At 37.2% G+C, this 15,396-nt stretch overlaps 1 protein-coding gene across 1 annotated transcript in view; it reads right to left on the reverse strand.

Moving 5' to 3' along the window:
• The window catches only part of tho2 (THO complex subunit 2-like protein), a 46,345-nt gene that overhangs the window by 13,533 nt on the left and 17,416 nt on the right, over nucleotides 1–15,396 (reverse strand). Inside the window, exons 14-23 of the mRNA XM_088277694.1 lie at nucleotides 14,676–14,882; nucleotides 14,089–14,292; nucleotides 12,647–12,895; nucleotides 10,242–10,462; nucleotides 8,001–8,169; nucleotides 5,566–5,767; nucleotides 4,353–4,455; nucleotides 3,577–3,730; nucleotides 2,201–2,357; nucleotides 1,229–1,269 (exon numbers count right to left, since the gene is read on the reverse strand). Coding sequence (XP_088133820.1) covers nucleotides 1,229–1,269; nucleotides 2,201–2,357; nucleotides 3,577–3,730; nucleotides 4,353–4,455; nucleotides 5,566–5,767; nucleotides 8,001–8,169; nucleotides 10,242–10,462; nucleotides 12,647–12,895; nucleotides 14,089–14,292; nucleotides 14,676–14,882 — 1,707 coding nt within the window. The remainder of the gene's footprint in view (nucleotides 1–1,228; nucleotides 1,270–2,200; nucleotides 2,358–3,576; nucleotides 3,731–4,352; nucleotides 4,456–5,565; nucleotides 5,768–8,000; nucleotides 8,170–10,241; nucleotides 10,463–12,646; nucleotides 12,896–14,088; nucleotides 14,293–14,675; nucleotides 14,883–15,396) is intronic.

Genomic DNA, 15,396 nt, shown 5'->3' on the forward strand with positions numbered 1-15,396 from the left:
TCACTGGTCTATGTTGATGTCCAAATTTCTATTCTTGTTGAAAAGATCCATTTGTCTCATGTTGATACAAAAATTCTGTTGTTGCTTAAGATCCATTAATTTTATATTGGCACAATTCTGTTCTTGTTGAAAAGATTCACTAGTCTATGTTGGTTTTAAAATTTTCGTTCTTGTTAAAAGGATTCATCAGTCACATATTGGTGCAAAAATTCTATTCTTTTCAAGATTCTTACTCTTTCTATGTTGGTACAATTACGTTCTTCTTGAGAAGATTTGCTATTCAAAGTTGGTACAAAACTCCCGTTCTTGATGAGATCCATTTGTTCTATGTTGCTACAATTCTGTTCTTGTTGAGAAGATTCACTGTTCTATGTTGGTGCGAAATTCCCATTCATGTTGATAAGACTCATTTGTTCTATGTTGGTTGGTATAAGGTGAATTTCCTTACTGAGAACATCTGTTTATTTTAAGTCAGTACACATTTCGCTGAGAAGATCCATTTGTTGGTACTAAAATTCCATAATTGTTGACGAAGTTCAAATAATTGCCATAAATTGAGATGTAAAGATATTTCGGTTCTCTTCATAGATCAGCTTGCCGCATTTTTACGATAGTTATACAATGGTTATTCCGATATCTTTGAGAAGGAGCTTTATTTGAAATATTTATTTATTTAATTTATTAATCACGACATCTGGTTACATATTAAGCACTAGGCATTCATATTAAATTTACAGAGTTGAAAATTTTATAGGACGTCAAATATATAAAAGTGGATTTAAGTTTTTTTTTAATGAGAGAATTTTTGAATATACTTATTTAGATATTTAGTTATCTTCCAAAACACAACATTTTTTATTCTCATCTCCATTTCAAAATCCGCAGACGGCTTGATAGAATCGTTCTTGCAATTGATGATATTGGTGAAGATCAGATCTTTTCTTACTTGATCCCTGAAATGTATGACTGCCGAAGTTTTATTTCTATACGTCATAAAGTGGGAATAATCATTTGGAAATAGGAACTCCCGTCAATCTTCTCGCTCTCTCCGGGCGGTAAAGCGTCACTTTATTTACGGTTTAGGAGTTAGCGTTACAGAGTTGGGAGCTGGCTACACACTTGCGGCTGCACGTGGAGGGGGGAAGAAGGTGGTTGGTGGTTGGTGGTCAGGTCAGCCCAATCTCCGTACCAAGTGCCTGAAGAGGTCGCCAGAGCGGCCTATACTAACCTTCATCGACGGACCCTCATCCAATTTACGACGCTTCATCTCTGGAACAACAGACAATTATTAACAAATGTACATAATTTTTTTTTTTTTTTATTCAGGTTCAACTGTATTATAAGCCCTTTGGTTACCAAGACTTTTGGGGTTAGTATGCCAGAAAAACCACGATTTAAACATAAATAATTTAAATATAAAATGTGTTCGATAATTTACAAACAGTCTGTGCCATTGTCTTATCTTCGGTGCAATGAAAATATCTCTTTGATTTTATTTAACTAAATGGATGGAACTTTATAAAAAAAAAATCACAACTAAATGACTAACAAGTAAATGCAGATCGCTGAATGTCCACCTCCTTTTTACGCCGTACACATAACACTGAAGATCAAACGACGCCGACATAATTGCCGACATCCGGCATTGAAAGGAATACAATAGGAGCAATTTCAATAAGAAATAATCTATCTATTATATTTGTATCAATTAAGTGTAAGTATCTATTATATTTGTATCAATTTATTGCATATTGTTTATTAATCTTGACACAAAAATGTATCTTTTTGAACAATATTTCACAGCTTTACGTAACTTACTTTTCGCAGAAACAAAATTGGTTTAATGTGCTTTGTTTTTATCGTTTAAAGTATTTAAGTATTTTTTTCTGTAGTAACTTAAATTTTTGTATAAGTACAACTAATTGTAAGATGTAAAGATCAATAATTTTTAATTTCGATGTACAACTAACTGAATAAAAAAAAAACAGTATGAATTGAAAAAAATTGCACAACACTGAAGCAATCCCTAACATACTGTCCAAAATGTATCCGATACTTTTATAAAATCATGACATGAGATCCGACGTATGTGGTGTACCGAAAGCCGATATATTAAATTGTGGTAACCAAAGGGTTAGTATTGCAAGTAAGATTTATATATATATTTGATAATGGTGGAATGATAATAGGTGTTGTGTACCTCTCTCTTGTGAGTCTAGCGAGTGTGTGGCTCGGTGCGAGCCGTTACTGTTGGTGCTGGACAGGGAGGACATCTCCTCCACCCCTCCCAGCGGCCCCCCGCCGCGCTCCCCGCCCGCCCCCGGCGGACTCACCGCCTCCAGGTACCGGGACTCCTCCTGCACACAACACAACATTACCCACCACTCTACACCGTCTACAGTCAGTCTACAGGGATGACAACATATTATATTGATATCTCGACATAGATGAAGAGGAATATCCTGTCATAGCATAACATTCACCATTTTACCCACGATTGACAGCTACTCAAATTTTGGGAGTTAATTCTTCAATTGAAAACATCTTATATAAGCTTAAATAAAACATCTTATATAAGTCAAATTATAAGCTTAAATAATAAAAATTAAAATGGTATTTTCTGGCGTTTCTCATGTGTGTGATTATAATCCAGGATTCGGACCTCACATACTATTATAAGAGTTTCTGCTTAGTAAAAAGCTTCTTTACATCTCACCAATAGATGTCTCTAGTGAAGTTCTAGTGATTCAAGAACAAGGTTTCTAAATTGGTTCATATATATAGAACTTCCAAGAATTTGAGTAGTGTGGTTGTCAGTAATGGGTAGAATTGGTGAATGTTACACATGTGTAAAGTGATCACTTAAACCAGCCTATGAGGGTCGTCAGCCCCGTAAATGCCCAGACTTCCATATTCTTCTTCGTCTTTGTTGAGATGTCAAAAAATTATATGAAAACATCTTGTTTATGCTACTTCTTTATGCCCATCTATGGTTCAATTTAGTAAGTTTTTTTACTTGTAAAGACTTTTATGAAATGTACTTAAATATGTAAAGAATCTGATGTCCACTAATTGCAACAAGAATAACAAGTTTTAAGTTTTGTACTGCCATTTCTTGGTGAAACTGCATTTTTTAGAATAAAATAACAACTGTGTAATTTTTTCCACATGAATTTTATTTGACCGGCAACCGGGTTTCGTCGTAACCGACATCAATCAGTCTGATGATTTCAGTTACGACAAAACCCAGTTCCTGGTTAAATAAAATTCATGTGGAAAAAAATACATAGTTGTTATTTTATTATAAAGAATAATAAGTTTTTTATTTATTTCAAATATATGATATCAAGATATGTTGGAAATATATGGAGTCTACTACGACAGTCCATACACGTAGAGCAACCTTACAAAAAACATTCAACTACATCAAAAAATATGGTGAAATCAGTTTGATCTATTTCTTCTCTGGGGTTCCCGTAGTAGGTACAGGCAAATCCACAAAGGCCCATTTTTTGTTGCTCGTATGTGGTACGGACAAAGGGTTAAATAGATGTTACGTTTTGTGCATTCACTCACTCGGTATGATCTCTCTGTGGGCGTGCGATCCTTGTTGCGTCTGTCCTCGTCCCTTCCCCCCTTGGAGCCCGCCCCCCTCCTCTCCTCCCGCTCCCAGTCGGCCCCCGACACCGCTGCGGAGGGCCCGCTTTTCCTCTCCGCACCGCTACGGGACCTGAATAAGGCATATCAATGAACTACCAACATATATCGCTCACTCCTTTCAAAGAACGTCATAAATCAAAAAAACTTTTTTCAGGAGAACGTTTTTTAAGTTTAAAAATATAACACGATGTATTAAAAATAAATATCAAGCCACTTATTGAACTTTTTACTGTGCAACAGATCTTTTTAGGTAAGACCTGAAGGTTTTTTCTCCGTTTGAAAAATATTTAGTATATTTAAAAAAATAATTAAACAATACTTTTTCTTCAAAATGCAAAAACAACACTTTCTTCCCTGTAGCGGTTACCCGCTAATTACCCGTAATTTTTACAAATCAAGTTTAAAATATGCCTCTTTTGCTGGTATATAGTATATTTCTGGGTATTTCGAAAACATGCACAACTGAAAATTGACAGTTTTTGATTTTGACATTGTTGAAAGGAGTGAGCGATTTATGTTTAAATTTATATATCTTTGATTTAACTTCTTTTTATTTCTAGAACAAAGCTATTTCTTTTAATATTTTTTTATAATGTATATACCATATGAACCTTAGAGGTTCGCACACTTCAACTCAAGGTTTGGAACAAAGATAAAATAAATACAGACAGTAAAAACTCGCTATATCTTACGGTTGGCTGGAATCTCTTTTGGACTCCCGGCTTACGACAGCTTCATCCGCTTTGCTGTTGGATTTCTTTTCCTTACTGCTAATTTCTTTCTTGGCTTCTTTTTCTGAAACGTAATGATTTTTTTTTTATGTGACATAATTCTGTTTTTGTCATTTTATTAACACATTGTTGTCGGGCGGTTTTTTTATCAGCACCGACCCTAATTATACTCAGTCTGCCGCCCGACCCTCAGTATAGTAATCACAAGTGTCCACAAACCCAATTCCGATCTGTACAATGTTTTTTGGCATCTCTCACGCTCTACCAAAAGTAGGCAAATAAAACGTTTATAAACATCTCCAGCTCTCTAACAACAGTATGTGAAAGACACTTTTTAAGCATTTTCCGCAAACAATGTCTCAAGAGCTTGCAAAGTGATAGTTAGAGTGTACTTGTCCGCTTCCATGGTGTAATGGTCAACGTGTTTAGCTACCGTGCTGGAGGACCCTGGTTCGATTCCCAGGGGTAGGTTCAAATAAATATAAGTGATTTTTTCACTCCAATATTTATTCAATATTACCCTGGACTGGTACCTGAAGCGCAGGAGTGATCACCATGCCTTTATGTAAGTAACAATCAAGATAACACTGAATCAATATGATGCAGTGCCCTATGTACCATCGGGTGCAATATTACCCTGGACTGGTATCTCAAGCGGAGGGCTGATCACCTTTCCTTCATGCGTTAACAAGTAAGATAACAGTGCATTAATACGATGCAGTGCCCAATGCACCATCGGGTGCGGATAAGGGTAAGAAGAAGATAAGCAAAGCGAGTATATTATAATCCAGGATTCGGACCTCACATATTAATAAAAGAGTTTCTGCTCACTAAAAAGCTTCTTTTCATCTCACCAATACATGTCTCTAGTGAATTCTCTCTATTCTAACAATGTTTCAAAATTGGTTCATATATATATAGAATTTCCAAGAATTTGAGTAGTGTGGATGTCAATAATGGGTAGAATTGGTGAATGTTACACGTGTGTAAGTGATCACTTAAACCAGCCTATGACGGTCGTCAGCCCCGTAAATGCCCAGACTTCCATATTCTTCTTCATCTTTGATGAGATGTCAAACAATAAAACGAGTATGTTCATGGGATGTGTTCAACGTCTGTAATCTGAAGTATAACAAAATCGATGAGACAGTATGAAGTGGTAGTTGGTAGTTACCGGAGGGCTTCTGGTCCCCGTTGGAGGAGGGCGTGGCGGCGGAGGGGGCGGAGGGCGCGGGCAGCGGCAGCCCGGGCGGGGGCACCACCTGGTGGAACTCGGCCTCCTTCATCATGCCGCTGCCGCGCCCGCGCAGCTGCCCGCTGTAGCTGGTGGCCAGGATGTACAGGTCCTGGCGCTGGCTCTTCTCCTCCTCGCGCACCTGCCATCACATCACATGCAGACAATACATTTAAAAAAAAAGAAGAGAAATTTTTCAATTTCATATTATTTCTGTGAGTCTAAGCGGCTCATTATTAGAAATAGGTATCAAGTTGTGGTCGAGTGGTAATAGGTATCAATAGATTTATATTATCCACTGACACTTTGTGATGGAATTGCATTTTTAATTTATTATTACATTAAAACCAATATTTTTAGCTTTTCCATTTTTTTTTATTTGACGACGAAACCCGGTCGCTGGTCAAATAAAAAAAGTGGAAAAGCTAAAAATATTGGTTTTAATCTAATAATAAATTAAATAGGTATCAAATCGTGGTAGAATTACACTTCTTTACATTGAAAAGTATCTATTCAAATAGCATGCATGACCTCATCTTTACTTGTTCACAATATTTTTCGATGTTCATTCACAAATTTTTAATTAATGTTTAGCTAAGTAAATACCACTATTTCTTAAAATCTACTGTGACACGTGTTTCGATGAATTCCGCATCATTTTGACACCGTATTTGAAAATGGTGTTTGAAAATTATGCGGAATGCATCGAAACACGTGTCACAGTAGATTTTAAGAAATAGTGGTATTTACTAAGTAAAACATTAATTAAAAATGGATAGATTTTACCACAAAGTGACTGCCGAATCAATTAATGAAATTCATTCACTAATGCTAGTTTTGCTTAAATTTTCTATTCATTCGTCACTTTTTTTTAATTCATCACCAAATAATACCACTGATTATTTTATTTTTAAATAAGTATATATTTTCGAGTTTTGAAGATTGTTTGCAAAGACAGTTTGGTGTGGCATTCTATTCTCTCTGCTTATCCCTGCAGTAGGCGGTGTGATAGTTAGTTTCTATATATTTTTTTACAACATTTTGAGTGTGTCCAAATACTTGTTCACAAAATCTGGATTATCTCCAATTACAGGAGTTATTTTCATATTATTTTTTGACATCTCATCAAAGATGAAGAAGAATATGGAAGTCTGGGCATTTACGGGGCTTACGACCGTCATAGGCTGGTTTAAGTGATAACTTTACACACGTGTAACATTCACCAATTCTACCCATTATTGACAACCACACTACTCAAATTCTTGGAAGTTCTATATATCTGAACCAATTTAGAAACCTTGTTCATTAATCACTACATCTCATCTTTACATCTCACCAATAGATGTCTCTAGTGAAGTTCTAGTGATTCATGAACAAGGTTTCTAAATTGGTTCATATATATAGAACTTCCAAGAATTTGAGTAGTGTGGTTGTCAATAATGGGTAGAATTGGTGAATGTTACACGTGTGTAAAGTGATCACTTAAACCAGCCTATGACGGTCGTAAGCCCCGTAAATGCCCAGACTTCCATATTCTTCTTCATCTTTGATGAGATGTCAAAAAATAATATATTTTTTGACAAGCTTTTCTGTAGTTTTATATATATGTATTAATTTCTTCATACACAATTTTAACCTGTCCAGGAGTATGGCTGTGCATGGCCATTCAAACAAAACTTTTCTCAAATGAGTATAATTTAAGCCCAGTGACATTTATTATCAAAATGGCACTCATACTGCTATCTGTAGTTGTATTTCAACACTAAAACCACACTTCAGATTATTTTCAGTTTTAAAAATAAATATCCCCTTATGGAATAACGTATTCGTGGATGTCTCTCGGAAAAGGTTGAAAATAAAAAAGCTACAAATATTTCCACGATGAACAACCCGTCTACAAACATAATGCAAAGTTTTACAGACACCGGTAATATTAGTAAAGTCCGATGAGCGAGATATCGCTCACTCCTTTCAAGAACATCAAAAATCAAAAAAACTTGATTTTTCAGGAGAACGTTTTTAAAGTTTAAAAATATAATACAATGTATTAAAAATAAATATCAAGCCACTTATTAAACTTTTTACTGTGCAACAGATCTTTTTAGGTAAAACCTGAAGGTTTTTTCTCCATTTGAAAAATATTTAATGTATTTAAAAAAAATTTTAAAAAAATTTAAAAAAAAACAATACCTTTTCTTCAAAATGCAAAAACAACATTTTCTGCCCTATAGCGGGTAAATATTAAGTTAAAAATATGCCTCTTTCTCTGGGATATAGTACATTTTCTGGGCATTCCGAAAACGTGCACAACTGAAAATTGACAATTTTTGATGTATGACATTCTTGAAAGGAGTGAGCGATATGCATTCCCATACCTTGTCAATTTTCCTCTCGATGATCTGACTGAGTTTGGCCAAGACGGGGAAGTGCGGCAGGATGCGGATGAGGACGATAAGGGAGTTGCGGATCTGCACGTAGTCCCGCGAGTCCAGGCACACCACCATGGCCTTGGTTATCTTGTAATGCCACTTGTGGCAGACGTGTCTGGAAATAATAACCACATTTTACCACCTGCATGCACATCCACGTAAATAAAACAGGAATTAACCCTTAACCCTGCTTGATCATATTTATTCTTCTTCTTCTTTCCATGTTCGCTACCTAGGTGGAGCATTTGGCCAAAACGAGACGTCTCCAAGTCACTCTGTCTCGCGCCATCTCCTTGGCTTCCTCCCAGGTCAGTCCGGCGTCTCAAGTTCCGTTGAGTATAATAAAAATAAATAATAAACCCTTATCCGCACCCCAATGGTGCATAGGGCACTGTGTCATATAAACGCAGTGTTATCTTGATCGTTTACACATGAAGGAAAGGTGATCAGCCCTCCGCTTCAGGTACCAGTCCATGGTAATATTGAATAAATATTACAGTGAAAAAATCACTTATATTTATTTTACCCCCCTTGGGAATCGAACCCGGGTCCACCAGAACGGTAGCCGAGCGTGCTGACCATTCCGTTGAGTATAGTCATATTTATTACGCTTACTATAATGTCGAATTAAGCTCAACATTGTATTTCTCAATTTTTAAAATTATTAACAATTTTACTAGCTGAATCCATCATTTCATAGTTAAATACATCATTTCTGAATACAAGTTTAAATACATCATTTAATAGTTAAATTTAACGTAACAATATTTTTTTCTGTCCGCATTTTAATATGATTTAATTCATGTAGACTGAATAGTATATTTTAAATTTTCCCTCCTCTTATATCCTTTATATATTTTTTATTACAATGTATTTTGTTTATTAGAGCTAAAATCACTTGTAAACGAGTTGAGGCTTAGTAATAAAAAATAAAAAAATAAATAAATACTTCACCAATTTCTCAACTGGTGGGTCTACAATCAGCCATAATTCTAAATGTATCGAAAATTGTACCTGCATGTGGGAGGTCTTGAGAACATTGCATATATACTACAGGTTTGAAGAATTAATGCAATATACTACTATTTATACCATCACGCCGTTTCCCGCAGGGGTAGGCAGAGAGGATGGAACGCCACACTCTTCTGTCTTGACATACACTCCTCGCCTCCTTCACATCCATACATCTAGTCATACATGCCCTCCGATTACGCAGACTTTTGACACCGCCAGATTTTAGTTTCTGATTGATCTAATCGTGCCAAGTCTTTTTCGGTCGTCCTCATTCTGTTTTCCCTCTCACATTCGCCACATATATTTTCTAAGTCACTCTCTCGCTATCCATTCGCTCCACATGTCCATACCACCGTAAAGAACTCTTCCTAATCTTTTCAATCATTCCTCGTTCAGCCTTACATTCCTTTCTTATATCATCGTTTTTAATTCTGTCATACAATGATTTTCTACACATTCGCCTGTTAATTAATTGATTGTGATTAACCGGATCCACGCGGCTGGCATAACCGTGTTTTAACAAAACATGCCCCATACGCGGCTGACATAAGCCTATGTGTTTTTACTTTGCTAAGTTTTGAACCTCAGTTCAACTTGGGAGGGATTTATTCATGGTGTGGAACTTTGGATAAAAGAATACGTCAATCCTTGGCCTTATGACATCTGTTGAAATATCTGACTAATAATTTGTAACATCACAAGGATAAATAAAAAAACAGATCCCTGATTTTTCTTGAATTAGTCCGTGCCATAATCATGCCCTATATCTGTCTCACTCTCGACGCTACGCATCGCCAGTGACTAAGAGTGACACACGATGCGTGCTTTGATTTATTTATGTTACAATCTTATTTGTTTATATTATGATATATTTCAAGAATAATGTGACACATGTGTATTATACCAAAAAGCACCAAAAAGGCACAATGAATCCCATTGAACGTTTTTGTTTAGGGAAATAAATCGTTTCTTCACTAAATACATGATAAAAGTAATCATTTAAAAAACGGCGAAATTCTCTCAGGAACAAAGTTAACGCGGTTAAAAGGTTAATGCAATATGGATGTACAATAATGGGCAGAATGGTGAACGTTACAAAAGTGTATAAAGTGATAGCTCAAGCCAGCCAAATGCCGGGTGGTAAGCCCTGGTAGCGAGGAAGGGAGAGCGGACCTGTAGTTCTCGTAGCCGACGTGGTCGTTGGCCTCGGTGAACTGGTTGGAGACGCGGAACTTGGTGACGAAGCCGGGCGAGTTGGCGCAGTCGCGCTGGAAGACGTTGCGGTCGCCGTGCCACTTCATGGCCGTGGCCAGCACGGCGCCCAGGAAGCGCCCGTAGCGCGCCGCCTCCCCCTCCGTCAGACAGGTCACCGTGTACGTTATGTCGCAGAACAACTGCAAACAAACACACAAAGGTCCAAATTACCAAATATACAAATATTATGTGATAGTTTCATATGGCGTTTGGCAGCAAGTACATATAGGTATATCGTAGTCATACAGGAGAAAGTTACCAAGTGCATTTATTTACAAAACCGTGATCATTAATTATTTGATATCTTACTAGCTTAATATTGCCCTGAAAGATTCCCAAAGGATTTAAAAACTTGGAAGCATAATATATTGATTTGTTAAAAATGACTAACTGCATTGATGTTTATTTTCTTGCGAAGCAAAAGTGACTTAAATGGGGCCTCCTGAACATTTTACGTTTTGGTAGTTGGTCACTTTCTCCTGTACGACTACGATATATATCCCAGGGGGGGGGGGTCAAATAAATATAAGTGATTTTTATTTTTTTCATTCTAATATTTATTCAATATTACCCAGGACTGGTACCTGAAGCGGAAGGCTAATAACCTTTCCTTCATGTGTTAACGATCAAGATAACACTGCGTTTTTATGATGCAGTGCCCTATGCACCATTGGGTGCAGATAAGGGTTTGAAGATGAAGACATAAAGAGTTCTACAGGCCGCTCTGGATAGTCCGGTTCTGCGACCCACAGTGTGTAATAAGTCTTTTTTTTTTTTAAGGAAAAACCCGAAAAGTTTATATTTGAGAGGCTTATCTGTAAGCGGGATAGGGAAAGTAGATGCTTAAAATATAACGATATCTCTATTACATTTTTTTTAAATTTCCTAACGTCCAAGTGACTCTAGCTACGGCTTATGCAACACCGCTTATCATGTCCCAACTCAGGCTTCAACTTTGTAAGTTTCATAGCCTATGCCTACTCGTGAGTGGATTTACACTTTATGTTTAAAGTTACTATAATTTCATGTAATTCATGAGTGAAAATTCTAGGCAAAAACACTCGCTATCTCACTAGAGGCAATACATCTATTATATGCTACTAGATAGGTGAATACTACACAGAAACTATCATCATAAAATATCAAATATTTTCAAAGATATGAAGATTTATACACAAACGTCTCCGTAGTGTCTACCGTACTGGAGGTCCCGGGTTCGATTCCCAGGGACGGTCAAATAAATGACGAACAAAGTGATTTTTTCACTCTAATATTCATTTGATATTACCCTGGACTGGTACCTGAAGCGGAGGGCTGATCACCTTTCTTTCATGAGTTAACAATCAAGATAACACTGCGTTTATATAATGCAGTACCCTATGGATCATTATGGTGCGGAAAAGAGTTTGAAGAATAAGTTGAAGACGATATGGTAAATACTACACAGAAACATTCATCACAAAATATCAAATATTTTCGAAGATATGACGATTTATACACAAATGTATAATTTTTGAAAAATACATAAAAATCACCAGCTCCTGGCACTCAGAAGAGCGCAAATCCGCCTGACAACAATGTGTTATAATAGAACAGTAAAAGAGCTATAGTGTTAACCGGTTCGCTGCCAGAGGGCGGTAATCCGTGTTCACCAGGCAGGCCATACAAAATGAGCGCTCTCGTTTGAGCTTGTCGCAAGCCAATATCAAATCCAATTGCAATATTTATCAATTAGAATATATAGAGACATCTATCAGGAATATCGATACTAAAATTTATATCAAATAAAGCTTAGCGTGCGTTGAAGAGGTACTAGGCAAAAATCTGTATTCGCAGTATTTGTACATAATGCAAACTCTCCGATTCCGCGGCTTCACATGTTAGCCAATCAATGCTTTTGAAAGTATAGATTTATTTGATATATTGTTATCCACCTTGAAGTGTGTACTTTCTCAGCATTTCTTCTCCATGTTATAATGGATAAATTTAAACATTGTGTTTCACTCTCTCTCGTTGCTCGCTGATAGTGTGTGATGGAGACATGTATTTACCAGTGCTTACTATTTGTTATTTTATTATTATTTTATGTTTAAGACTTTTTGTTTCTCTATTAGTGTATTTTTATATTAGATACTGTATTAGATACGTATTATGTTAAAGGTTTTAGCCGTTAAATAAGTAAAATATTACAATTTACCTATATTATCAAAATTAGTCATCTTTTTAAAAGCTTTCACGTTTCTGTAGAAAAAATCACGGCCTGCTGGGTACGGCCATATATTAATATGGAATCCGAAGGAGAAGAGAGCAGAATGAAGAGTTACCCGATCGTAGCAGAGGAGCGTGGAGAAGTTGGCGGTCTTGAGGGAGTGGATGGTGTGCAGGAAGTGTGCGCAGTACAGGGCGTCCATGCTGGTGAAGATGCAGCGCGGGAAGAGGCACAGCTGCATGAACTGCGTGATGGTCTCATTCTTGGCCGACTTGACCGAGCGCGACGGGAACCACGAGTCCTTCTCCTGGCGCAGGCGGTGCATCACTCGGTCCACGTACTCCTGCTGCTTGCGACACTCCTCCTGTAATCCCGACGCATTCATTACTGGAGACTCCACACAAGATGAGGCTTGCCCGGATAGCGACAAGGATTTCACATTCTGCGTTACGTCACATTCACAGTCTACGATTAAGTGGCATAGTATATGCTTATGAATTTGCAATGATAATAATCAATGAAAATCAATCATTCTTCCTCTTATGTTTTTGATAAAAAAAACTTTTGATGATTCAACATAATATTTTGCCCGAAAGTAGTTTATTTTATTTTTATTTTAACCTGTCCGGAAGTGAGTTTCTGCTGACAAAACTGTATCTGGGGAGTGAGTTTTTTTAAAAACTTTGTTATAATTTTATATGATAATTAATGCTTTAAGCAGCATTTTTTTAAATTTGAGTGTTTAAATGCAACTACAGATGGCAGTACAAGTGCCATTTTAGCGAAATAATTGTCACGCACGACCGTTCATATATGCCCTTACTCCTTTGTTGGATGACCATGTATGGCCATACTGCCAGGCTGATTATGTACCTATTTCAATCACTGCAAATATTATCTTGCCAACTGTAAAATTCTTTGAAAGAATTGCTGCATCACATGGTGTGATATATTATTAAGCATTACGACCCATCGTGACATATGGGAAGGAATGCAGAGCAGACACCGCAATAACGGAAAACACTAAAATGCCAGCAATGAAAATATTAAGGAACATATCTGGCAAGAGTCTACGAGATAGAATAAGGAACACCAGGATAAGAGAAATATACGAAATGGAAGATGTCGTTAGGTGGGGAAGGTAAGGAAGAAGACAACAGTATGCGCGTGTGAGGAGAATAGAACCATCCAGACTGCCATACAATGCATTGCACAGCCAACTACAAGCTAGATGGGCAGACTACCATAAGGGATGAATTGACTTCATCAATTGATTCGGCAGTTTAATTTAAGTTTACTACCTACGGTATACTACCGTATAATACCTACAGTGTTTGAAAATAATGCGGATTGCATCAAAACATGTGACACAATAGATTTGAAGAAATAGTGGTATTTACTAAGTAAAACATAAATTAAAAATGGATGGAAATAGTGGTATTTACTAAGTAAAACATGGATGGATTGACGGCTGAAAATCGACATCGTAGGAGGCTAGCCAAGAAGAAGAGGGGGAGAATAAGCATAGTCGGGTTGCAAGTTGGCAGTGGGGAGTACCTTGAGCTTATTTTCCAGCGTGTGGTACCTCTCCTGCTCCTTGCGGCCCTTGGCTGCGTTGAGTCCGCTCTCGGCGCCGGCGGCTGATGCCAGCCCCCGGAGCCGCTCCATCTCCCGCTCGTAGCTCTCGTAGGGCACGTACAAGTCGTACATCGTGAGCGACCAGAACGTCACGTAGAACTCGGGCGATATGTCCTCCCATACCTGATTACCATAACAAAGGTGAGTACATTATCTTCAGACATTTTTTTTTATCCTCTAGGAAATAAATTATAAATTATCAAATCTTTAAAACAAAAATTAAAAAAAAAAACATATAAGACTCACTCCTACCTAGACTCCATAACAAGGAATATATATTTCTTTTAAAATTTACTTTGTTTATTTTAAATTTAAATTTGAATTTACTTTTATTAGAGAGGTAGAAACGTTATATTTGAAATGTATTGTATATTTACCAACTATTTTGTATTATTTACATATGTATAAGTATTGTAGAAAAAATATTTTTTAATAAAAAAAGTACATTTTTATAAGTATTATAATTCCTTTTTGAGATGCTAACTTCAACCAATGCATCTTTATACCTTTGAGGGTAGAGTGGTGGAGACGGCGGTGACTATGGGTGCCATGGCGGCGGCGGCCGCCTCGGCGTAGCGCTGCTGCTTGCTGGTGGGGGGCGAGGAGCGCTCGTGGCGCAGCTTCTCGTAGCGGGAGCTGATGCTCCAGGACAGGGCCGGGCGCGCCAGGAAGAAGGCCACGTCCGCCCCGATGTGATACTCTTGCAGCATGGCCTGCGCAAGAGTAAATAATTAAACTTACCAATTATTAAAATAAAATATAATAAAACCCTTATCCGCACTCCAATGGTGCAAAGGGCACTGCGTCATATCAACGCAGTGTTATCTTGATCGTTTACACATGATGGAAAGGTGATCAGCCCTCTGCTTCAGGTACCAGTCCAGGGTAATATTAAATAAATATTACAGCGAATAAATCACTTATATTTATTTAACCCCCCTTGGGAATCGAACCCGGGACCTCCAGAACGGTAGCCGAGCGTGCTGACCATTACACTACGGAGGCGGACAATTATTACATACCTATTATTACATACATACATCGCTCACTCCTTTCAAGAATGTCATAAATCAAAAATTGTCAATTTTCAGTTGTGCACATTTTCGGAATGCCCAGAAAATGTACTATATCCCAGCAAAAGAGGCATATTTTTAACTTAATATTTACCCGCTAAAGGGCAGAAAGTGTTGTTTTTGCATTTTGAAGAAACAGTATTGTTTAATTATT

This window comes from Brachycentrus maculatus, unplaced genomic scaffold, assembly GCF_059751285.1.
Source record: "Brachycentrus maculatus isolate JH-2025_06_01 unplaced genomic scaffold, ASM5975128v1 h1tg000049l, whole genome shotgun sequence".
NCBI lineage: Eukaryota > Metazoa > Arthropoda > Insecta > Trichoptera > Brachycentridae > Brachycentrus > Brachycentrus maculatus.